At 40.6% G+C, this 25447-nt stretch overlaps 1 protein-coding gene across 2 annotated transcripts in view; it reads right to left on the bottom strand.

The window, feature by feature from the left end:
• Positions 1-444: 444 nt before the first annotated feature.
• Positions 445-25447, bottom strand: part of LOC111668413 (neuropilin-1a-like) — an 84740-nt gene continuing 59737 nt past the window's right edge. Inside the window, exons 9-18 of one of the 2 annotated variants that reach the window (XM_023424472.2) lie at positions 24441-24616; positions 23966-24121; positions 19072-19216; positions 12947-13129; positions 12284-12322; positions 8659-8796; positions 5952-6253; positions 5310-5406; positions 5038-5082; positions 445-4174 (exon numbers count right to left, since the gene is read on the bottom strand). In XM_023424472.2, the coding sequence (XP_023280240.1) occupies positions 3900-4174; positions 5038-5082; positions 5310-5406; positions 5952-6253; positions 8659-8796; positions 12284-12322; positions 12947-13129; positions 19072-19216; positions 23966-24121; positions 24441-24616 (1556 nt within the window). In that variant the 3' untranslated portion in view covers positions 445-3899. Of the gene's footprint in view, positions 4175-5037; positions 5083-5309; positions 5407-5951; positions 6254-8658; positions 8797-12283; positions 12326-12946; positions 13130-19071; positions 19217-23965; positions 24122-24440; positions 24617-25447 lie in introns of both variants that reach the window. The other variant, XM_023424471.2, reaches the window with a different exon arrangement.

Below are 25447 nucleotides of genomic sequence, written 5' to 3'. Positions count from 1 at the left end.
GGGCAGGAAACCTCAGGTAAACCAGAAGCCACAAGACTGAAGTTCACATGACATTAGACTTCACTGAGCTGAGAAAAGTTGTTCCACTTAATGTAGGTCACAAAACATGTTCCCTGTTTTATGAGGAAAGTGATGCAGGTAGTTTGTGACTCTGGCACCATTCTCCTGTTATATATGGATGTTTTTTTTTTTAGTGGCAATACTGTCACACTGTGGTCAAAGTCTGATATGGCAACCAGGCAGACAGGAACACAATGACCATATGATATGAATGTCAGTCTGATGTTTGTAGCCATGTGCCAATTCAGCAATTCTAAGATGGTGGTGTATGCAAATTTACTAATGCAAATCTGTGAATTTTTTTTTGTTATATTTGAGCTATCTGACACTGATCCTTGGAAACAAACCGTTCTCTCTGAGGTTGGACAGAAACAGCAGAGCAGCTTTTACTTAAAACATTTATTTGATCCAATTCTTTGGAATGTAATAGTCAATGATCAGAGTCTGAGACAACAGAGACGGATGAGTCTGGGTGCTGACCAGAAAGTCAAAGTACAAACAATACTTTTAGTCACTTAAGGCCTCACTGCTTTTCCATTTTTTTACTTTCTTATTTCCTTTCTTGTTTTTTTTTTTTTTTTGGATCTGAGACAGCAAAATTACAGAAGCAGTTTTGAAAATAATTTTTTTTTTGTCATACAAGGGGGGAAAAAAAATAAAACAATGGCACGTACATCAGTGACGGTACAAAAAGACAAGGTGATATTATACCAAGTAAATAAAATTGTTACGTTTCAAAGAGACAATATAAGCTTTTTCGAGAATGAAAAACATCTCTGTAAATTGTACATTTCAGAATTATAACACTGTCATCTGAAACCGTGTTAAAAAGAAGCAACAATAACACTGTCCTCTTCTACCTCCTTTCTCTCTTTTCATAAATCAACATCATAAACACAGATTTTTTTTTTTAAATATATCAGTGCAACATTTGTTTTCATGTCTAGTGCTGCAGAATCCTTTCTTGTTTAAAAGGGAAGGAGCTTTATTAATATCTGGCTGACTCACTGGGAACACACACACATTCCCCGCCTGTAAAGTCAGACTGAAATTGCATTTTGATCACCCACAACCTTGTCTGGCAAAACACAACGCAGTTGATCTTTTACTGAGAAAAGAAAAAACGATTGAAGCAGTGTGGTATTAAGAGCGAATAACGAGTGTCTCAACAGTCAGAGCACCTCCATTTGATGGGAAATGTTCGCTCAGGCGTTACTGAAACCAGACGAGGATTTCAGATGACCCGACTGAGGAGGTGGATTTCCTTTAGAAAAACTTAAAAATGTCTGATTTGAAAAAGGAAAGCACTGAGAATTGATTCTAAATTGATGCTGACGGACAGTCTCACTTCACATTTTGAGCCGTCATGATGCCACATACTGTAATGCTACATTAAAAATGGGCAGATGTAAGCTCCACAGTGCAGTGCAACATGAGACAAACGCTGTTCTCCCCGTTGCTAATAAATATATCAGTCCATCATAGCTGTGTAATGGCTTTAAAAAAAAAATCTTTGCAAGTACAATCTGTGACGTAAATGACTGCAGAGTGAACAGAGTTGTTCATTGACACCAGTGCGGTGTGAGACTCAAGACTCCTCCCACCTGAACGGTGCTATGAGCAAGCGACCAGCATCACAACACATTCAGCTGCAAAAGCTAAAACACAGCAAAGCAGTATTATTAGCACAAGGCTTATTGATTTGAGCTTTTAACCAATGTTTACTAAAAAATATACCCAGAATTAAGTTTAACCTGATTTTCATCCAGGATTTTTGTGCCCCTCACAGACTCAGAAGCTGTTGAAATTTCTGCAGTAAGAGGACACTGATCACAGTAGTTCACAGTGAGGAAACCCTTTTGAAACTTGACAGTTAAGAAAATGGTGGATGTAGAGAGTGGTGAGTAAAATGTGGTTTGTAGTTAAATAAGATTCAGATTATGAAACAGAATCCTACAAAAGAAACACAGTGCTTTAACTGCAAGTTACATTTTTAAAATCCAATTTTCACCTGTTTTAAACTGTCAAAGGAAACAAAAATTAATAATAAAAAAAAAAAAGAGCCCTATAGTTTACTGGGCATGTCTGTTGGGTAGTCTGGTAGTGAACTCATCATGGATGTAAAATGTGACTAGTTCTGTGTGTCATTTCAAACCACTGCAGCTGAAGGGAAATAGGCTTATGAAGCATGATCACTGTCGGAGCAATGAGTCACCTGCTCACCTGGTGACTCATTAGTCACCTGTTAGGGTTGATGAACCTAATTCGATCTTTCCATCAAAGATCATTCATACATTTCTCCTCTGATAGTCGACACTGAAGATACATTGACAGAGAACAGCATTGTCATGGCAAACATTAAATCTTGATGAGTTTTCAGAAGCTTCCACATCCTGTCCGCTCAGCAGAAGACGCTGACGGACCCGAGGAGAGACACTTTCAGTCTTTCTTTCTGGTGTCTCTCAGGACTGCTGGACGCACTTCAGGTTCAAGGTTTAACAGTCATTTTGTGTGCCAGTGAGAATATTTCAGTCCTGACGATCCGTCTTCGACATGCTGTCAGCATCTTAGTGGTACTGAGGCTGTCTGTTTTACCCTGTGCACAAAGCGTCCCTTCCCATGAGGCATTTCTCAAGAATCCCAAATCTGTTTTCGTCATTGCAAAAACCCTCCTGTTCCCAGAACACAACAACAAAACTCACAAAATGACAAATAGATCACATTTGTGAAAGAAACACAAACAACAGGTTTGTGTCTCTGTCTGTTAAAATCAACATTTTTTGTACATTTTCAGAATCTTGAAGATTAGGTGGGAGTTTGATTCCAACATAGAAAGGATACTGCGGCACTTGTGTCTTTTTCTATATATATATAAAAAAAAAAAGCGCTCAAATATATTAAAACCTATGTACAATATGTTGGATGTGTCATGTGCCATGAAAACGAGGCATTCAGGGCTCCTACACATTTTTCATTTTCCAAAATTCCAGAGCTTTTCTTAAGTTTTCCAAAACCTAAAAGTTAACTTGGGTTTTAACATTTTTAGTCTGTGTCAGTACGACCGTCATCAAGGCAAGAAAGATCTACAGGTCTACACCAACATGTGTTAGTTGACAGTACATGACAATGCTAAAAAAAATGTGTAATTGTATGATCACAATGTTTTTCTGCGTGTTTGTGTAGGAACCCTGGACGGAACGCCAGCCGATGAGAAAACAACCAGCAGAAAACAAGGCAACGGAAAAACTGGAGGAAAAAAAAGGCACTGTTGGAACTAGACGCAGGTTCAACGGGCCTGGATGGTACCCGCTGCACACACACACACACACACACACACACACACACACACACACACACACACACACACACACACACACAGGGACACATGGCTAGCTAAAGACCCAGATATCAGAATCGCAAATTTCACATACTCTGCTCGTTCTGTGAAACTATGACATCTGGAAAAAAAGAGACAGCAATAACAAACAAAAAAAAAATCAAATCTTATCTTTCCATAAAAGTACACAAACGATACGTTCATCTGAATTGGTCTCAACACCAGCATGTGATTACATGAAATTAACATAGCACGCCAAAAAACAAATAGAATCCTTAGTTTTCTTCTTTTTTTTTTGCTGTACAGATTCTTTATACACAGTGCCCCCTACAGGTCAGTCCCTTCCACCGCCGCTCCTGAGAAATAAAATTACATCGGCTCACTTTCAGCCCACCCTGCCGTCCCATTGGTGGCTTCAGCCCCCATCCCGTGTTCCTCCTGCTTGATTGGCTGCATCATGTGTCCACGTGGAGCGGTCTCCGCTCCGTCTCCCGTTTCCTCCTCACGCCTCTGAATAGTTAGTCTGTCCGTTCATCTTGTCCTTCTTTAGCTTCACGCCGTCCACCAGCTCAAAGTTATAGTTTTCCAGGGCTGATAAGTTCCTGTCCGTCATGCTGCCCTGCGAGCAGGCGCAGTACAGGACCACGCCGCAGATGGCGCCCAGGAACACGCCCAGCGCAGACATGGCGATGATGGTGATGAGGATGGGGTCCAGGGTCTTCAGCATGTTGCCCGGGCCTCCGAGCTCACTGGTCTCCTGTGAGAGGGAGTCCATCGCTGCAAGACAGAGAGAAATATGGACACAAGTTATGTTCCATCCAAATGAAATTAGGCCTCTGATTGCAGGTTTAAAGGACCATACTGGTGGTTTAACATGATCTGGACCATAAACTACAAATGGCACATTCAGCTTCTCTCCAGGAGACAACACTCATGTTCATCTTCTGGTTTTACTTTATCCCAATATAATGACCTGTGAATGTTTTTCTGGCAGTCGAACCTTAAATCTTGGATGTCAGATTTTCTGTGAACACATCACCAAAGACCTGGTTTCAACACAGACCCTCCTCACAACCACTTCAGCATGGATCATGATGTTCACAGGAAAATAAATGAGTTAGAGTTAGGGGTTAGGGGTTAAACTGTGGTGGCAAGTAATGAAGTACGTTAATTAAAGTACTGTACATGATGTACACACTAATGAATCTATAGATACGATTCAATAATATAAGTCATATTATTATGGAATGGGCCATTTTGCATTATGTGCTTTTTAGTTTTGGGACTTTAAGGATAAGGATCTTGATGCTGAGAAAGCACTGATGATGAACTGACAATTTCAACAGTGTCATGTCAATGGAAATGGAAAGAACCAGCTGCCTGGAAGGTGGGAAATTAATGTAAACATTTCAAAATATAAAAAAAAATCCAATGATGTGATCCTTTAAGATGTCAAAGAAATATTTGATGTGACAGAGACAAAGACACACAGTGTAAACATTTTACTTTCTGGAGAGGACAGACAAGACTTTTCAAGAAGAAAAGCAAACTGTAGAAGAGAAAACACAAGCGAGATCCCTCAACTCTTTTTATTTTGGTATCAATTCAAAGTTTTTCCTTGGAGTCAGAGATGTACTCACGTAGGATGAAGATCTCAGTCGGCGGAGACGTAGGAACTTCTGGATCTGGAGGAAAGAAAAGCAGACGCTATTAGTTTAAAGTCAGCGATGGTGTACAACCCAAAACTAAACTGAACAGAATAACATACAGTTGATTACGTAAGAGAAATCAAATCAAAAAGACTAATGTCAGAATTAACCTGCTGTTCTAACAGCAGCTGGACTGAGTGTGTTTTAAATAGTATAACACTAAAATCTTTGGTGTAAGTGAGATCTAACACTATTATACACACCCTTGCACTCCTCTGCACTGAGCCCATCCATGATCTGGATGTTGTCCACAGCTATGTGACCTGTACTGCGTCTGTCTGCAACACCTTCCACCACCACCTGCAAAAAAAACCCAAAGTCAGTCAGTCATCTGCATTCACTGAAACACAAGCTTTATATACACAGCTTAACATGTTAGATTTTTCAGCAAAATTAATCTTATCAACCAAACTAAATTTTTTAAGGCATATTTACATGTGCAAATATGCAACTTGTTAAAATCTCAGTAGAAATTACAACAAATCAGTAAATTACAAATTTATGTTGATTTCGGGTGAAAAACCACTGTTTTACATGATTCATCAGTATAGTTATGCTTATTCTTCTTGAAAGGATCTTATTAAGGCTCTTTGTTACCATGGGGGAAAGAAAAAGTAAATGAGGTGAAGGTAAACTTGCATCAAACATGGACAAATTTTTCATACATTCTCAGCACAAGCTAATCCAGTTCAGGGTCAATGAGACTGGGGCTCATCCCGGTGGCAAAAAAACAAACAAAAAAACACCCAAAAAGTGTATCACAGGAAAATTTTGAGTTTCTAGATTCCAGTTCCTCCCACCCTCCCATGTTTGTGCGTTTTCACATATCCAGGACTCTGTATTACCTGATATGAGACACTTGAATGTGGCAGTAAAACTCGTCCCTCTCTCCAGCGGTTGCCCTGGCGACTGCTGACCATCCACAGCGTCTGGCCTTCCTCTGCCTCCTTCCTCTGGTTGATGTGAAGCGATCCCGTGTGTTCACCGAACATGTGATACCAGAAGGACATGCACAGGTCGGCGTCCGGCGCCGTGATGGGCAGGCTGGCCAACCTTGCCTTCTTTTCCTTGTTGTCCTCGCCTTCGCCCATTTTACTGGGCATCTCTCTGTCAGTCAGCTGCATGTAGATGAAGTTGCCTGGTCTGCCTGCAGGGGGCAGCATAAGATAAGGTAAAAGCTGACTGTGTGTTGCGTTTTAAAAAGGAAGCTTGTAATCACATTAATGCATATACTGACCCCTTTGGATTAATGTCGCTTTTATATGAACAAAAGCCTTAATATAACCGATACCAAGCTGTATCGTGACAACCAGGTTCCCAAACTCTCAAGGTTTCATTATGGATTCATTTCATTTCATTAACTTGTTTGTGTAATGTAGAAATCTCTGCTGCTACAAAGGTTTCACTCTTCTTCCATCTTTTCATAAAGATCAATGCAATTGTTAAGTGTGACATTTCTGCAGCTCCCAAAGATGTCAAACTCAAGGACTGGACAAGGTTTTTCTACAACAAAGAACTCGACATCAGCAGCAGGCTTCAGGAAAAGATCTGACTTGACATCACAAAGAGCTCATTTTTTTATACTTGTAATCTGGTTCAGTCAAAAAATCAAGGTGAAATAATTCATTTTAGAGCTGCTGCTGTCTCCACAAGGAAAGAAATCCATCACAGGAGCTTTGAATGGAGGGAAGGCCAGAGAGCGGAGGCATGTTGATGAATCTGAGTGCAATATAAGTATTTCAAGGCCATCCATTCATTTTCAAAATGTTTAAAGACTCAGAGCATCTGCATGTTCTGTTCTCTTCTCGTCAGTGCTGAAGGTAAAACGTGTTTATACAAAGACTAGAATAGTTCTGTTTCTTTGCACTTCTTTACAATGCTGCTGATGTTTTGGTGTATTTCAGAGTCTTGATGCGTTAGTTCTTGTTTTGGATGGGTCATTTTTATCACTGGTTCTATGTTGTTCTCAGGGGTTGTTTTCAGGCGTCACTTAGGTTGTTTCTGCCATGAAATCTTCTGTGTGATTATAATAGACATGTTTTTTTCAATCATCCTAGAAATATTTCTAAAATACAATCTTTTTTAACCTTTAAAGACACAGAGACCATTTTACTTGCTTTATCTCATCACGCCTGGATTACTGCAACAATCTTTTTACATGTCTTACCCAAAAATCGATTGATCGTCTCCAGACTGTACAGAACTCTGCTGCCAGGCTTTTAACCAGAACCAAGAGACACGACTACATTACTCCTGTTTTAGCCTCTCTACACTGGCTCCCAGTATGTTTCACAATAGATTCGAAGATTTTATTGATTACTTTTAAAACTCTCCATGGCATCTCTCCTGGTTACATTTCGGACCTCTTAGTTCTGTGGAATGATCTGCCTGAGGAAATCAGGTTGGCAGAATCTGTGATCTCCTTTAAGTCCCTTCTTAAAAAGAGCTTTTATCTGAGAGCTTTTTCAGTTTTACCCTCCCTCGAAGTGTTTTATTTCTCTTAAAATGACTCAGTACTGTTTTATGTTCTTGACAGTTAATTGTTCTATCTGTCCTCTTTGCTTTGAGATGTATTGATTCTATTGATTCTATTTTATTTTTGCTATTGTCTGTAACTACGTTTTTGCTGTATAAGTGCTCTATAAATAAAGATTGTTATTATCATTATTATTATTATTACTATTATTATTATCATTATTATATTGCAATAACAGTGTTTCTGTATAATTCAGATTTTATGGAATATCTTGTTGTATCTTGTTGTTTGTCTGTAACTCATTTTTACTGCTAGTTAACTTGACAAGGATATTCTTAAAGAAGAGATTTTTAATTTAAATGAGGATTTCCTAAGAAAAATAGAAAGGAAGTTATTGTTGTCCTTAACTCTCATTTGAAAGTTCATGCATACTTCCTATGAAAACATTTTTGTAAGGAAGGGACATGTAATTATTGCCCAAGGATGTTTTTGATTATAATCTTGTCTTTGTCAAAAACAAAACAAAACAAAAACAAACAAACAAATAATCTGGGTCCATTTGCCTATAATTGGCAACTGTCCTAATCAGAATGAATGTCTCATTTCTTTGGTGTCTTTGACTGGGGAGGTCTTGTTTTCATCACTGTGCTCTGACTTCTAGAAATGTGTACACTTCTATTTGAAGTTTCAAGAAATGCAACTGATTCACTCCAGGCATCACAACATTATCTCAGTGATGGTTCTCCATGTTCACTGTCTCTGTCCTTCAGAGCAGGAATAAGGTTATGTGTCCAAGGGGGATTTCCTTCTAGACAACATGCATATTTTCCCTCATTTCTTTAAACAGAAAATACGTATTGTTGTAAATTCCCAGCAGCACTGAGAGTGTAGTGTTATTTAAAGCTTTGTTAAAAATACTCCAACTTCTAACAAAAGAGGGTTAGACAGGCTTTTCAACAGCTGCATGCAGAGTGCTCTCCCCGAGCATCTGTCGAGTGGCACTGGTAAAAAAAAAAAACAAAAAAAAACAAACAAAAAAAAACCTTCGAACACAAATTTGAACACGCGTCTCGTACCTCTGTGGTCGTGGGTCGGCCCTCTGTGGATGGCAGGTGCTTCGATGGTCTGGATGAGCCACTCGGCCCCTGTACCGGTCTCTCTGGTCCAGCCGCAGAACGACAAGAACTCAAAGTTGCAGGCGAACCATACGTACGCTGCAGTAAAGAGAAAACAACTGTAGTTAGAAGCTGGAAACTACAAACTTTAGCTGATAAATTGCCTGGATGTTTAATCTAATATTAGATTGATTGTGAATTCTCTGTTGATTTATTCAGCTCTGGAGTTCTTCCATGTTTCCCAAAACACGGTACTGCTAATTGTGCTAAGCTCCCTGTTAGCCAGGATGAGGCCTAACCAATACGTGATGTGTCACCCGTCGCTTTATTCACCCGACTGCACCCGACTTCATAAGACGTCTAGAGGTTCGTGTTCCAGCCAAGATCCCACCACACTCTTCAACACAGCTAGAGCAGTGATCCCTCACCTGCTTCCCACCAGCCGACACTGTCAAATATGTTTGATGCAGGTTGAAACAGAAGCACTGCTCCCTAAAAATGCCAATTTTTACATAAGAAAACGCGAGAAACCTTCTCTTTCAGTCATATACGTGTCGCGGGTTTCTCATGGCTACACGAAGGAGAACGTGCACAACGCTTCTTCAGAGATGTGTGCGTGGCATGGTCATTTCTTTTTTATACTTCCGCATACATCTTTTTAGGCATTTACTTTTTTTCTTCTCTGTTTCAAACCAGCCTCCCCACACGATTTGAATCGGCCAATCAGCTTGCTTGACATTTCAGTAAGTTGCATTGTTGAGATTCAGTAGGTGTACATGTGCTCTCCTGTGAACAGTTCTACGCCCCCTCTCTCATTAAGTAATCCATGATCTATATATATACAAATATTTTTCATTTCAAAAGTTTAACTGCTGGATACAAGATGTCTCCTACATCACTGAAAGCCAATGTATGTGCAATCCAGGCTTCAAGTTTCCACAACACACTTTTGTAAAGTTGTCCGTTGGACCAGGATTGGCTTCCAAACTAGTTCCACTTTCGGCAGATTAATGTGCAAACAGCCTTCTAGTCAAACTCTGAACACACACAGTGAACATCCAAGAGAAGTGACAATGACCACAACACATTCTTAAGTGGAGGGGGACTTTAGCTAATGTAAAAACCTTACATTGCAGCTGTCACAGTAACACGCCTCTATCTGCTCCTTTAAAACCATCCAGAGAGACAAATCAAGTGTTTCCAGAAGCAGTACCTGCTGCATAGTTCTTAAGAAGCTGTTATGTGGCAAACTGCATGACCTCTTCTTAGGTTATACAGTGACAAGTCAAGGCTAGAGACTGTGATGCTGAGCTGTTTTCATTGACTAATCCGCTTCAGTTAGGAGCGCGAGATGAGACAGCCTGAAAAAAGAACTGCAAGCCTTGTAGCATCAATATTACAAAGCTGTTCCTGCTGTATTGTACACTCAGTATAAATTGTGTAGCTTGTGGAAAACATATCGCACTAAACAAAGGGCTTGTGCAGATGGAATGGGGTGAGAGAGACATAGAGGAGATTGTGATTGTATATGTCGCTCTGCGCTACAGGGCATTTTCCTCCACAGCCACAGTGAAACACAGGAACTGAAACATCACCGCTGATGGAAAGCAGCGCCAACACATACATATGTTTGGGATCAGGACATCAAGAGAGAGAGAGAAGGAGAAGGGTGTGGTGCCACCAACATGCGGATGTGGGCCCCGAAAAAACCCCAAACAGAGAGCGAGAGAGAAAAAAAACTACATTTCCCTCCCTTCTTCTCTGCCTATGCCAGCAGTCGACTGGCGGCAGCGGTTCACCACAGCTTCCAAATGAATGCAGAGATCTCTGAACACTGGACATGTTGTTACTGGGAGTCTAATAGGATGCAGAGATGACCGTGGAGCTGCACGGTAACACCTCCCACCCCAACCCCAAGCTGTCTTCACGCGATACTTCAGCTCGGCTAATTGAGACCCATGAGGCCTTTATTCTCTCTCTCCAGCTCTCACTATACCTCTATCCGTTCCTCCCTTTTTACCTTCACTCTCCCTCTACCTCTTCACCGCTCTCACCCTGTCTCTTTCTCTCCCTTCTCTATTCAGTCCTCTTGCTGGCTCTCCCTCTCCTTTCTTTCTTTGTCTCTCTCTGTCACTGCAACCATTTTTCTACCTTTTCTGCCTATTCATCCCTCTTCCTCTCACTCTGGCAGTTTACTCCAAATGTATTGAATTTGGTGTATTCACAGGGGATGATAAACCGTGACACGATGCTAAGATTTTCTGCCTATTCATCCCTCTTCCTCTCACTCTGGCAGTTTACTCCAAATGTATTGAATTTGGTGTATTCACAGGGGATGATAAACCGTGACACGATGCTAAGATGTCCATGCAGTGGGAAAAAAAACTACAGATGACCAAAACAAATCACTGCATTTGGATTTGAATGTTGCAGTGAGGAGGCAAGCCCACCTCAGGGTCTCACTATATGAGGTGATTTATTTTAGGTGAATGGCTTTTGGAAATGTGTAATATTTTCCCACCATGTCTCTTAGTTTTACCTCTGCTGCATTTGTAACTGAAAAATATTTTCACATTCCAGCCTCTCGATATTTCAGGATTTTTTGACTTCTCAAGAAGAAGACATTTTCAGATTTCTATGATTTCGTCGCTGGATTTGTTGCTAGATGTTTTTTTGAAAAAAAGTCGCTACAGGGGTCTGACAAGTTTGTTAATGTAGTGACAAAGGTGCTAAGTTGGCAACACTGCTTGTTTGCACCAAATCATTTTGAAAGACACTTGGCCAGCTGCCCAATGGTGCAACTTGATCAGTCAGTCAGTCAGTCAGTCAGTCAGTGACAGACCTGATTATAGGGCTGGCCCTGTTGTTTCCGTTTCTGCCACATTTTGCTGTTAATTTCAAGCAAGTGGAATAAACTTGCCATAAACCAGCTCCAAATGTTGTATTGCTTTTAACTACAAGAAGTAACGGATTTTTGTTAAGGTTTTTGTTTTTCTCTTCACATCTTTACTTTTTCTGTCTCTTTTTCCTGCCCTGTTTAACCTTTCTCTGTCTCAGCATGTCTTTATCTCTCTCTGTCTTTTCTCACTTGTCTCCATCTGTCTCCCCCTGGTAAATCAATTCAAGTGGATTAACTTGACCAAAAAAATATGATTTAAAACAAACAATGTTAACAATACTGTAAATCTAACATGCCCTTCTCTTCTCTCTGCAGTCCAGTCGTGTCGGGGCCGAGAAGTATTGGGGGGAGAGACTAATTTGTGAGCTGGGGTGATGAAAAATCCATTTACTCCCATGGAAGTCAGTTTCATTGCTCTTTGTGATTGCGTTCAGTACTGTTGCTGACACTGAACGATGGGACCACTGGCTGAATTAATGCACTGATCTGGCGGCCCTGCACTGGCACATTCATTTGTATATCTCCCTGTAAACTTTAAAGTTACTACAAAGATAGAGAAAATGGAAAAGATAAAGACGGAAGAAGATGAAAAAGACAAAAGGTTCGTAGAGTAGATGAGGACAGGAGGGGAATAAATTACAGGTGAGGTTTGTAAACACGGGAGCAGATGGCGGCGGACATCCTCACCTGGTATGTCTATGGTGGGGTCAGCCGCTGTGGTGCCTCCTGCTATCAACAGATGGGACAGTCAAAGTGAGGTCAAAGGTCAACAAGGCCGGTCCCACCCACACAGATGCCAACACACCCTCAACACACCTCAGTTCATAAAGAAAATCAATACCAAGCTTTCATGTTGCGTTGCACAGCAATTCAGAAAATATCAAATGTTTTAGAGAAAATCTTTCTATCAGCAGTCAAAGTTCTCAAACTTCAGAGAATCAGGATAATGGATTTGATTACATGTGAAAGCAAAAGGGAAGATCAAGCGGAATTTTTAAACATGGACGTGCTTGACAAAAATCACAGTCAAAACTTTAACAGCAAGAGGGAAGATAAGGGAGAATTTTTCATGGTCTAAGTCCAACAAGTTTTCAGTCAGAAGATACAGAGTAGACATGAAAGAGATGACTGGTACAGGATGAAAAAGAAGTAATACATGCAAGAGAGTTTTATTTCATATCACTTCTTAAAAAAGACTCGGCAAGTAGACACACATAAATTATTCCAATGCAAAAATTTGTTCAGTTTTTTTTACGTCTATTTTCTCATTTTGCATTGTTACCTTGTATTCTTTTACCTTTCCACACGGAGGAGGGAGGGAACAAAGTAGAGGGAGTTCTGGTGGTTTACCTGTCGCTAGGTCGTAGTCGTCAGGCGCCTCAGTCTCGCCGCCACAGTCCTGTTGTCCTTCCTCGCAGTCAGTAGCCAGTGCTGTGCCCGGTACGGTGATCGGTGCTGTGGTGGTTGCACCAAACGTGGTCATGGGAAGTGTAGAGGCCATGGGCGTGGTGGGAGGGGCTGTAGTTGTAATGTCTGAGTGGGGAAATAGAAAAGACACAGTGTGTGAGTGAGACAAAAAAAGATGAAGTTGACGAGAGAGCTGGATAGAGAGACAAGAAATTAGAAACGTCGAAAGTGAAAAAAACGAAGATCTTTACCAACATTAAAAGACCTAAAAGCTCAACGCGTGGTTAACTCACACATTAAATCATTATAAACAATACAGGCCCAGTGGTTTGCAGGGTAAAAGTGTGTGTCCGTAGGTAGGTTGTTGTATTAGCTCAGTCAGTGTACATCTATTCTGGTCTATACGTCATTGCATCTAGGAGGTTTATGGGACTGGGAAGAGACCTACAACTCAGGAGCTGCCTTTCCACTGGAGGAACAAGGGTCTAAATTTAAAACGTACTTTCTGATTACCCAGGAACTACTGGGACAGAGTTTCCACTGACTGGTCACACAACGCACAACAAGGAAAAAACATATCCAGAAAAAAAACAAAACAAAAAAAAAAAAAAACATGGAGAAACAACAGTGTGAGGCTTCTTTTGTTGCAGACTTGGTGAGAGAATAATTGTAACAAACCTGTTGCTTTCTAATCTGCTATCAGTCTGATTGACCAAATCGTTATGGTTCTTAATTTTTGGTATTTTCTTATTTACTTGACAGGGCTCTTTGAAAAGGAATTTGACAATAACAAGAAGCTGAGCCGATTATTGCTACTTTGGAGACAGGTCAAAGTGTTGTTGTAACCTTAAGAGGCAGCTGGATTTTTTCGCAAGCTAGAATTCATCTTACCAGGGCCCAAGTTATTCGCTTGTGGCTATGGAGAAGCAACTGTTTTGGTATTTGTGCTTTTCGACCACAATAATCGACACGCTGTAGGGTCTCTGAGTAGCTTCTTCAGCAGCAGACTTTTACATCCTCGCTGTAAGAAGGAGAGGTTCCGCAGGTCCTTCATTCCAGCAGCTGTCAGACTCCACAACTCCTGCTCTTCCTGACCATGTGCAAACTTGCACTTATTCATGTACATATCGTGTGTATTGTGTATATTGTATTTATTAGTGTATATTTGGTATATTTTTGTTGTATATTTCCATAGATGTTAATTCTATAAATGTGCATTTTTCTGCTGTGGTAAATGAATTTCCCAGTTGTGGGATTAATAAAGTTAATCTAATCTAATCTAATCTAATCTAATCTAATCTAATCTAATGCTAACTAGTTTCCAAAGCTCCTCAGACTGCGGCTTGTTGTTGTGTTGTGTTTCCTCTTCGATGCTGTCCTGTTACGTCATATGATAGACAGATGGTTCATCCAATCACCTGCCAAATATTTATTTTTTTGAAAGCTCCTGCCCTTTTCCAAACTGTTTCCTACGAAGCTTTCCCAGATGGTTCAGTGTAACAAACCATCTGGCGTGTCAGGTTAGTGTTGCTGCTTGTTGCATGCAAAAAAAAAAGGAAAAAAAAAGATCTCTAACGCAGCTGTTGCTTTTTTATTACATTATCAATCTAACTAACAAACTGATTTACAGTTCATAAGTTGCTGAATATGGAAATGCATACAAGACTGCAAGAGGAACTTTTGATCCTAGGTTCCTGGGGGATTATGGTCTAAAAGGGCCAATATATCACTTTCATGACATGTAAGTCTTCAAACCAGGAAGTAATCCCTTAGAGATACTAAAGATTTGCTTAAAGGCAAGGACTCGGTTAAGATCTAACTGAAACGTGAAGAAAGTTGAGATACAGATCTAAGCAGCACTGAAAATAAAGATAAAGAGCAGACTGTGTGGTGGGCCCGAGCCTTCAGGTAATAGTCAGATCATGTATCACCCCAGCGGATGTACAAAGACAAGAGGTTACATTTAACTAAATGTAAGAGGTATCTGTGCATTGTAATAACATTTCAAGTGTAATAAGACCTTTGGCTTTGACTTATTTATGTTAGAGAGTTGTGACTCATTTGAGGAAAGACATATCAGGTTGAATATAGAACTCTCTCATCAATAACTGCACAAAACTCAAGTGTCTCAATTTATCTGAAGATTGAAGTGGCTGAGAGCCGGCACTCGTTTCCCCATCAAGGACCAAAGTAATAATGACGGAAAAACCTCTTGTATCTTGTTAAATTCAGTTGATGTCTGGTGATGTGTTTTTATGGAAATGAAGTAAACTGAACTCGAATTAGCATATGTAGGCTATGTAAAAATCACAGATGGTCTGCATGTAATTAAACGTGTTTGCAACGTTTTGAGTGGGATGGAGATTTGCTCTCACAACAGAGTGGTTTTAAGAGTAGAGTTGCTTCTGATTTGACTCAAAGCAGCATCAAACTGATTGAAGACACACTGTAAGCTTGTTTGTTTTTCTCCTCTTGTTTTTGTAGCTTAAATTGGCATCCTGATGTTTTTGTTGAACCAGGTATCACGCTACTTGTAGGATTCGCCGCTCTAAGGGAAAAACACACAAAGAGTTGTTCGCTTAATCCAAATGACTGTATGAAAACCAAAGGGTGACAACAGCTTCTTGTTATTTCTCATTTTGCAAATAAGAAACACATTTCTGTTTACATTTCCACCACAACTTAAGACCCATAGGTTAATTAGACGGATAACAGATAAAATGACTTTACTGCTAAAGTGATCTGAAATCTAGCACCTTATATTAAAACGGCTTTTCATGTCAACTTGAGTACTTGTTAATTATTTAATAGCATCTAATCAGCTTATTTAACACTTGAGGTCAAAGCTTTATCATTATACACATTAATGATAAACTGATAAACAGCCTCAGTGAGTATCAAGGTGAAAGAAGGCTGTGATTTGGATAATTGGCCATAATTTCTGATGGGTATGAGTGTGTGCATCTGTATGTCTTTTCCAGTGTGCACATATGGTTTGTATGCATTTGAGTGTGCACATATGTGTGTGTAAGTACCCTAAGCAGACTGACTGAAGTGTCTCAGTCTGTGTCATGTCTCCTGTGACAGTGTGTGTGTGTGTGTGTCTTTGTTCTTTCCTTTTGAAGTGAAACTGTGTTCATCTGGGACAGACACAGATATGCAGCACTTTTTATTTTTACCCCCTTTTGCTCTCACTTCTTTCAACCCCCCCCACCACCTCCACACACACACACCCACACACGCGCGCGCACACACACACACACACACGCGCGCACACACACACACACACACACACACACACACAATGATAATCAGTGGGTCCTGACAGATATACAATGTAAGCCTTGTAGTCCCAACAGATTTACAGTAATACTACACAGCTACACACCTTCTATATCCTGGAAAAATAAAAATTTTAAAACCAGTTTAAAATTGTCAAACCCTCTGGAAGCATCCCTGAATTCAGTTGCTTCATTTTATACGTTTATTTCTTATTCCAGTTTGTCTGTTTAGTGGTATCAAGGAGTGTTTAAGGACTGTTTCTTCTGTTTTCCTTTTGGATATATAAAGGCTTTTCATTTTGCATATGGACTGGTTTACTTTTATTGGACTTCAGAGGAAGAGCTGGATTGTATGTCTTATTTTTAATGTAATTTCCCTGCTTCTGTAAAGCACTTTTAATTGCCTTGTGTCTGAATGGTGCTATATAAATAAACTTGCCTTGACTAAATTAATTTCATACCATGCTGTACAGTACATTGGCCGCCAGTCTGCTGTCACAATCTCTGTCCTGCTTCTCGCCTCTCAACATACAAATATTTCACTTTGCATGTTTTTATTTCTATTATACACAATAGAAATGCTATAAGCTACAGAGAGCTTCTGAGGTTTTCGGGGAGTTCATTTAACAGGGTAACAGGGTTAAGAGGCCAAGGACTTCCTCTGATCCCCTGTGTCTTGCTGGGTTGAAGTTAATCTCCGATCTCTGCTCCTTGTCTCTCCTGCCCTTATTTCTGCCCCCACCCCCCAACACACACACACACACATACGCACACACACGCACGCTCGCACACTTACACACCCTGCAATCTCGCCTGCTTTGCCTGATTCTTATCGCTCTCCCTTCAGGGCAACCAGACACTCACACTCCGCCAGGCAGCCTCCCTCTTCCCCTCATCTGTTCCTCCCTCACCTAACTGTGGGAGGTGGAGCCCTCCCTCCCCTTTCCTTTTCTCTCTCTCTCTCTCTCTGACCACTGCAGCAGCAGAGATAGCAGCCTGCCATGGCATGCGTCAGCCTTTCATGTTGCTCGCTCTCCGCGCGCTCCCTCTCCCTCATTACACCAAACACTGCAGATAAGCAGGCTGAAGTGTAAGCAGTTCACCGTCTAATGACTGGATGACTGATTGAGGCCACGTGCGCATGAATGCCAATACATCTTGAAAATGCTGCTTGCATGTTGAACATTTTCAGTTCACCTTAACAATTTTTTTCCCGCTGTCCTTAAATGTTGGCATCGACACCCACATCTCGTAGCAGGCACATGGAAGTAGTTAAGGTAGAGTGGCTGAGATCGTCCCGAACGCGTCAGCTTGAATAGAAAACGACCATATAGATCATTAGTCCCTCCCCTGAATTTGCTCAGATAAACTGAAATAATTTTCTGATGTGACAAAGCTATAGTAAATGTTTGGTTAGGTTTAGGCCCAAAAACAAAGTACTTAAGTACTTCATGTAAAGGTTAGAGGACCTGTGTTGTCATGGTTACTATAATAAACATGTGGTTGGGGTTACGGAACGATCACGCTAATGGTTAAAAGGAAAAATGTTGATTCTTAGTGGGAAATGGGAAACAAAAAGCGGTCTCTGTGTCAACCCATCCATCCACCACAACCTCCTCTTCCTCTTTCACATGTGGACTTTGTTGCTATAACAACCTCACCTCCTTCATGTCATAATTACAAAAGCCACTACACTACACTACTGAGTATAAACACGTCGTTTTGTGGCTTCTGCTGAAAAGACTGATGCTGCCTCACACGACCGCTGGAAGTCGCTCAACAATAAAACGTCACTATGGGGTCGTTTTTTATGGGAGTCAACAGTCTCCATTGTTAAGGCGCATGTCAAATACCTCAAGTGTGTGTTATTCTTTACACCTTTCTGGCTTCCTGCAGTGTTTAAAACATTGTGTGTCACTAGGTAGTTTTTTCCTGCTTTCATTACCTATTATATATATGATGTTATCAAATGTGAATGGGGTTGTGTGGCTCTATCTAGTGTAATTTTAAGTGCAATTTATGCTTTCTGCATCCACATGGCTGCAAAGATCTGTATTTCATAATTTACCCATGTCCACTGAGGTCTCCGTACACCTTCTGCATGTAGCCTAAAATTCATGACTAACTTGTCTGCACCAGTGTGAACATGTCCACCTATAGAGACATCTGATGTAGTATAAACAGAACTGTGTGCATGTCTGTTGCCCACTCTCTATTTTGGACAATATCTGGCCCTGAAGGCTCAATCCAAGCGCGAGACATTTATGCTTAAATGAGTATTGGCTTCTGAGTTGCTGCTTGACTTCCCAAAAAAAACCTCACATGCAGCAGCAGTAACCACCTGCAGTCTCATTCTGCCTGAGTTACCTCGACCATGTATGGTGAAGCATCGCTTGTTGTAATTCAGCTGCGTTTCTGTGTGTCACTGGTTACGGTTTGTGAAAGCTGAGCACTGTTCTCAACCAAGAACAACTCGGCCAAAGCCAGAAGCCACAGGAGTGCTCTGCTTTAATATCAGCCATGGTGTAATATCATGATATTAAAACGTAATAAGCTGAGACAAATTGCCTCAGGGGTGACAGTAACGTTCTCCAGACTAAGCTGATCCACTTTAAACTTGCTCTTCTTGTTATTGTGTGTAATGTTGGCTTTAAAACTGTTACTTTATGACATGAATCTTACCTGCTTTAAATATGAATATCAATACTACTTTAATATTTTATTCATACTATATATTTATACTATTTACTTATTTCAAGGCAGTGCAGACACTAAAACGTGACTAACCGTCCAGCTCACAGCCCAGCAGCTCCAGTCGGAGGCCCAGGCCCTCGGTGGTGGCTCTCTCCGGGTAGATCCTGACAAAGCGGGAGAGTAGTGGTCCCATGGACCTCAGCTCTGGGGTGTCGTGGTTTTGGTTCCCAGTGAATATCTGAGGGAAAAGACAGAAACAAATATGTCAGGGACTGAATTAATGTCTCTTGAGTTTAACCAGAGGTCACCAGACTGGGCCCATTAGAGAGCTCAGGATGAGTTATGATTCTCTTACAAAGGGTTTAGTATTGAGTTAAATCTATTAGTCGGGAATTTAAAAATTCCCGACTAATAGAATTGCAAAACACACTGTCCTTTGTGTTAATTTTCCAGTGCCATACAAATGTAGTTTACAGAGGGACCTGCAAAAGTCATCAAGGTACGGAGCTCAAAGGCTTTTCTAATGTACGTTACAATGACATGTGAGACCAGTTTAGCCAATTTAAAGAACAGGGGAACTAGGGAAATAATTCCTCTATCGCAGGAGAGATGTAATGTCACTTCAGTTTATATTTCATTGAAAACAAGGGATTCTGAGGTCCTGAATTTATTTCTTTTTTTTAGGACCTCTGCTGAAATCTGCTTTCATTTTCTCAGGATAAATCAGATGGTGTCATAAGGTAAATTATTAAGTGGTAAATCAAAGAATAGTGGAAAATATTGACTGTTCTTTCCCTGCTAAACTCTACAGTTATTATTTCATTGAACGTAAAGCCCATCCATTCGGTGCCTGTCATGCATAAAACAAACAATACTGTTTGGGTCTAAGTCTGGCTCTGATCAGGCACAGGTCACTTTGATAAGAAGCTGAAACTAAATGAAAGGAGGAAACAAAAGCAAAAGCCAGAAAATCAAAACCAGAGGTCATCCTTTCATATTTCCAACATGGAAGCAGCACAGATGAAAACGGTTACTGTCACACTGGGAGCCAAGTGGTGGGACGCCAAACACCAAACACGCTCCTGCCTGTCTGAACCGCTAAAGTTTCCTTAGGCCTGATTTATTAAAGGCTGCATTGTGGCGTTAGGGTCGGTGCTATGATGTGACTGTTTTTGGAAGGAAGAGAGAACTTTTCTTTCAGCTGCCAAGGTTTGAGCCTGAATCTGGGAATAAGAAATACACTCAAACTGTCCATTAGTGCTAACTCTTGAGCACTTACTGTCATTGTCCAACAACAGGTATGTGACATCTCAGTATCTCATTTCAGTACGTGTGTGTTAAAAAAAAAAAAGGATCATATGTTACTTTCTCTGTTTATATATTTAAAAACTGACCAGGGGAGACACCTGTCTTACAGGCAAATGATATATGTTAATACAAAAATGAATGCAGCTTTTTTATTGCTACATTATTTATTGGTGCATGTGCACTGAACTCTACTGTACTATCTTGGGCATGATGTTTGTTTTTCATGCTCCTTTGAACATGTTCAATTTACCAGATACATTATGTTGTTTTTTTAAATTCTATTTTAGTGTTGCTTTCTAACATCTGGCCAGAGGCAACGGATAAAATTTTGCCTTCCACAATAACTCTGACTCATTTACAGTTTGTAAATCTGTGTGTTCTGTTATCACTGAGCATTACTGTCTGTGACACAACAATTAACAAGAGTGACTTTATGTACTGATGTTGACAGTCAGGTAAAGTAATATTAGTGTTGCTAACTAATGCTAATTCACAATTAAAAAACTTCACAAATAACAAGTCATTTTTCCCAAGAATTTGTATACTATGCACATTTGGTAAAGCTTTATTTTAATGCTCTGCAATTTACAAATAATTTCCTAGTCATTTTCTGGAGAGAACTAAATACGTCATTAGGTACTAGGCCTATTAATAGAGAGAAATAGAGACACTGTTCAGTTGGTACAGTTCCAGTGAATTAATTACTAATGTAACCCAGAGAGTCTTTCAGCCCCTGCACAGCAGATGAGCTGAACATGCAAAAATGTTAAATGTGTCTACAGGTAAACATACAGTCCAGCACATATGAACAATAATGTTTCCAATAAGAGTTGCACCAACTTTCATTTCATTTCAGGAAACTTCCTACAAATGTGCAAGGAAATTACACAACTGTGACACAAAGCGTGGTAACATTTTCCTGTACTTTCCAGCTAATTTCCTTTTAAATTATCTGCTATTTAACTGTAAATTACAACCATATTTTTAAGAAAGACCAAGTCATTTTGGTACTAATTATAAGAGAAATAGAGTTCCAATAGAGCTTCATGAAAATATAAGTTTGGATTTCTAAAAGGTCGTCCTTCTTACTTCTTACTACTGCTACTTAATCACTACTACATTTTACTAACATACAGCTGGTCAGGTGTTCTATTAAACCCAGTGTCTCTCTCTCAGGATTTCAGAGTTTCTTCTAAGGTAAACTAACCAACTGGCCGGTCTCCTGCTGTACATATACACACTCATCTTTATGCATGAGCACATACAGTATGTACAGAGTGTGTGTGTGTGTGTGTGCATGTGACTGTGCCCATGCATATATAAATACATGCAGTGGCCAGGCCTCACTTAGCCTTCCTGCCTCGTCTTTTGATGAGGTTTTATAAAAAGACACAGGAAACAGAGCATAGAGTCTCTGCTCTGAGAGGAGAGACAGAGGAGCATCTACAGCTCCGTCTGCAGCAAATCAGCAGGAGTCTGGTGGCTAACCTCGTCCTCCGCCCCGCCATCTGGAACACATAGAGGAGGATGTCGCACCAACGGGGCCGGGCAAGGAGAGGAAGTCGGGTCTTTAAAGCAATGACATGAATTTCCTCTTGGGGATGAGAATCAAAGTCACTTAAATCACTAAGAACAGTTACAAACCAAGAGCTAAACATATACTGTATATATATATATATATATATATATATATATGTTAAATTCCGGTTTTATAATGTCTTTCAAGTGGTCAACTGTGACACTTTGAATTTTGATGCCGGATCCATCTTTTGTACAAAGCTGTCATTGTTCTGCTCCGACACTTCCTGTCAATCAAACAGTGATCTTCTCTGGAGTTTCTGTTGGTGATGTTGGAGTTTCTGTAGGTGGCGCTCTTTTCCTTCAGTCACTCACTTCTCATGCTGCCAACCACACAATCTTCTTGTTTATTCTGGACAAACCAGAACGGCTGAACTAACACATGATGCCGCCTGAGCCTAATAATAAATCTAATAAACATACTCATAACCAACTGAGAAAACGGCCTCACTACAAGGGCCATTTAGTGGCTTTTCTGGAGCTTTTGATCATGATAAACAATCTTCACCATCTGATGGTTTGTCAAGTTGTCATTGTGTGAGAAATCCTAACAGTGCTCAGAAAACATACAAAAAAGTGGAGTGTTTAATATGAGTTATAAAGTACTACATATACATAGATATATCTTTTATAAATTGAAATAAATAATGGCCAAAATGACTTAGAGTATATTTACATATTTTCTTCTGGCACACACATTTTAGGATGCTACATTAATGCTAAATTTGTTGATGAGGGAATCATAGAGGAATAACATTAGAAGGTTTTTAAGCTGTCCGCACGTTGATTACCATATTACAGCTGACTGTATCCTTGCAGCACCAGCACAGACGTTAACGACACCACATGAGAATTCTGGGAACTCTGATCTGTTGTCAAGAATCGCTGAAAAGTTTGAGTGAATGAGTGAAGGAACAAATCAATCGATAGATAAATATGTGAGGTGCGGCACATAGAGCACTGCCTCATTTGGCCTTGGCCTCAGTAATATTGTCATTATTTGCACATCATGAGAATACTGTAACTTTACTTCATGCTTTCCATAAACTGTCCGTCTCTGTGTGTAACCTCATTTCTTTTCTCTCTTTATGTAGTTCGTATTCATTTGTTGTACCCCAATATTATTTGCTCCAACAACAACAACAACCCTAATTCCCCTTGAGCTTTATTTTTCTTCATGTGAAGATTTTGTTGAGCACATCAGACAAACGCGTTCAACAGACAGCACTGTTCGAGTTCACATGAATAGCAGCCTGTAATTTGGGTGCTAACCATTTCACTGCAGAAGCAGCACTGCGGCAAGTCCAGCGTCTGTCCGTTGGCTTTCTGGAATTATTACAGATTACAGCAATTTTCATGTCAACAACCTTTTATCTGGCTTTCTTGTAATTTACTTTCCGTTGATCTGTATTGGCGTGTATCACCGTACTGCCACTGAACGGGACAGATATACGAAAAAAATACAAAAAAGTAGAAGCAGATCTACTTTAGTGGAGCAGTTCACATGAGACTTCTGAGAGACCTACAAGCTTTTCAGTTGCAATCTTTATGAACTTAGAAATATATCGACACCTTAATACAAAACTACATTACAGAGAGGTAGAACTGAATTTTGACAAGTACCTGTAGTGCAAATAAGCATTTTGAGTGCATGACTTTTACACGTAGTGCAAGAGAGTGTTTTTATAAGGGTCTGAATACTTCTTCCAACACTGATTGGCAGTTGAACTTAAAAGAGTCAACACTTGTCATCCAACCTGACTTTGAAGCCCTTCTCTCAGCCGGGGTTGGACGTGGGCCACATAAAACCCGGCTTAATAAAAATTTAACTGCCAAAAAGAGAGACGCGTCTCTTAGGGTTGAGGCTCTAATTGACATTTTCACATTTAAACACCATTTAACGGATCCACTCATGTGTCCAAAAAAAAGAGAGAATAGAAGAGAGACAACGATCCGAGGAAACTCAGCTTTACGTCTGTAAATGTGACTCTGTGTAATTTTATCAGTAATATGTATGGAATTACAATACGGAGCAGCAACCTGTGGCAGCAGTAAAACGCAGCGCGTGTCTTCTGTTGGAAAGAGGTATAAGCAAACCAACCTTTGGCCTGGTGGTGTTGTCCTCCTTGACGATGGTCCACTCTTCTCCGTCCAGACTGTGGCCCACTTTAAACCTCTTCATGAAGACGTTCCTGTCGCGGTGTTTCCCTCCCTGGATCACCATGCCGCTCACCATCTTCTCCTGGCCCAGATCCACCTGCCAGGGAGGACGAGAGCGAACAGTTAGTCAGCTGAAGGTAACAGACAAACTGTCTGATTACAGACTGATTGACATCCTATTTTGATATGGCTAAAGTTTTGTGTATCAGTGTGTCTGATTCATGCCTAAAAACAAACGTTATAATCTTGTATTAGACAGTTAAAAAACAAAAGGGAGGGATCAAGGTTACAGTAGTTTTATTGGAGTTAAATTTATGATTGAGGTCAAGGTCTTGCTCAAGAACATTCACTAACTGATGGATCACTAAACTCACCATCCCTGTTTTTAAAATATGACAGCCGAGTTGTGAACCCACCTGTAGCCATTCATTTCTGAAGGGTTGCTTGGTTTGCTGCCCGGTCCAGCCCGACCTCCCCGTCAACAAGCGGGCGTTCTCAGCCACCCAGCCCCGGTCGGCGTAAGACGAGGCGCTGATCTGAGCGTCTGAGATCTGACCTGACACCATCCCCAACATCCCAGAGCAGGGGTAGTCTGTACAGAGAGGGAGAGAGAGGGAGAGAGAGGGAGAGAGGGGGAGAGAGGGGGAGAGGGAGAGAATGGCGTATAAGAAACTTTTGAGAGGCGTGCAGTATGATAAAGAAGACCACTGTCGTCCTTATCTAGCCACTGCTTTAGTCAGCGGTTTTAGTTGGTGCCCTCTGGGGTTTGCTGCAGTGTTTAAACTCAAGAGTCGAAACACTAAAGATTCATGTATCATCTCTGGGATGAGTTTGTCTAAAATGAAGATTGATTCCCTGTTGGGGGGGGGGGGTTCCTTATCCAGTTTGAGGGTGTAAGGGAGGAAGGTGTTGTATGCTAAAGGCCCTTCTGTTTATATTACAGTTGTAGTTCACATGTTTGTCGGCGTGTACGAACGTGGGCAGACGCTGGAATGTTTGTGTCCCATATGCAGATGTGAACAGTATGATTTACGCTTCCTACCAGTTGTCCTTCTCCTTCTGCTACTACTCTTACTAATGCTCTGCTCACACCAATAATAGCAGTGTCAAAAAAATGCTGCCTCCTTAGTGGGTGTTAAGAACAAAAACGGCCCAGTTTTTTAAAAAGAAACAATGTGAAGGGCTGCGTTGGTGTTGCTTCAGGTACCGGTGAGACAATGAAATGTGATCCAGGAAGTGTGGGTTTGAAGTTTGAGGAACAGATCTAAGAATTTGGAGGTTTATCAGATGGCAGAAGAGAAAAGTGGATTTTGCAACAACGTTATAACAGGCAGGACAAATGCAGAATCACAGCTTTCATATAAATTAATCAATGTCGTGCTTGCATGAATTTGACTGGCCAATTAACACCCTCTGCCCCCCC

Source organism: Seriola lalandi, unplaced genomic scaffold, assembly GCF_002814215.2.
Source record: "Seriola lalandi dorsalis isolate HSWRI2012SDOR001 ecotype SW California unplaced genomic scaffold, Sedor1 jcf7180002054736, whole genome shotgun sequence".
Classification (NCBI taxonomy): Eukaryota; Metazoa; Chordata; class Actinopteri; order Carangiformes; family Carangidae; genus Seriola; species Seriola lalandi.
This window is presented reverse-complemented; position numbering and strand designations above follow the sequence as displayed.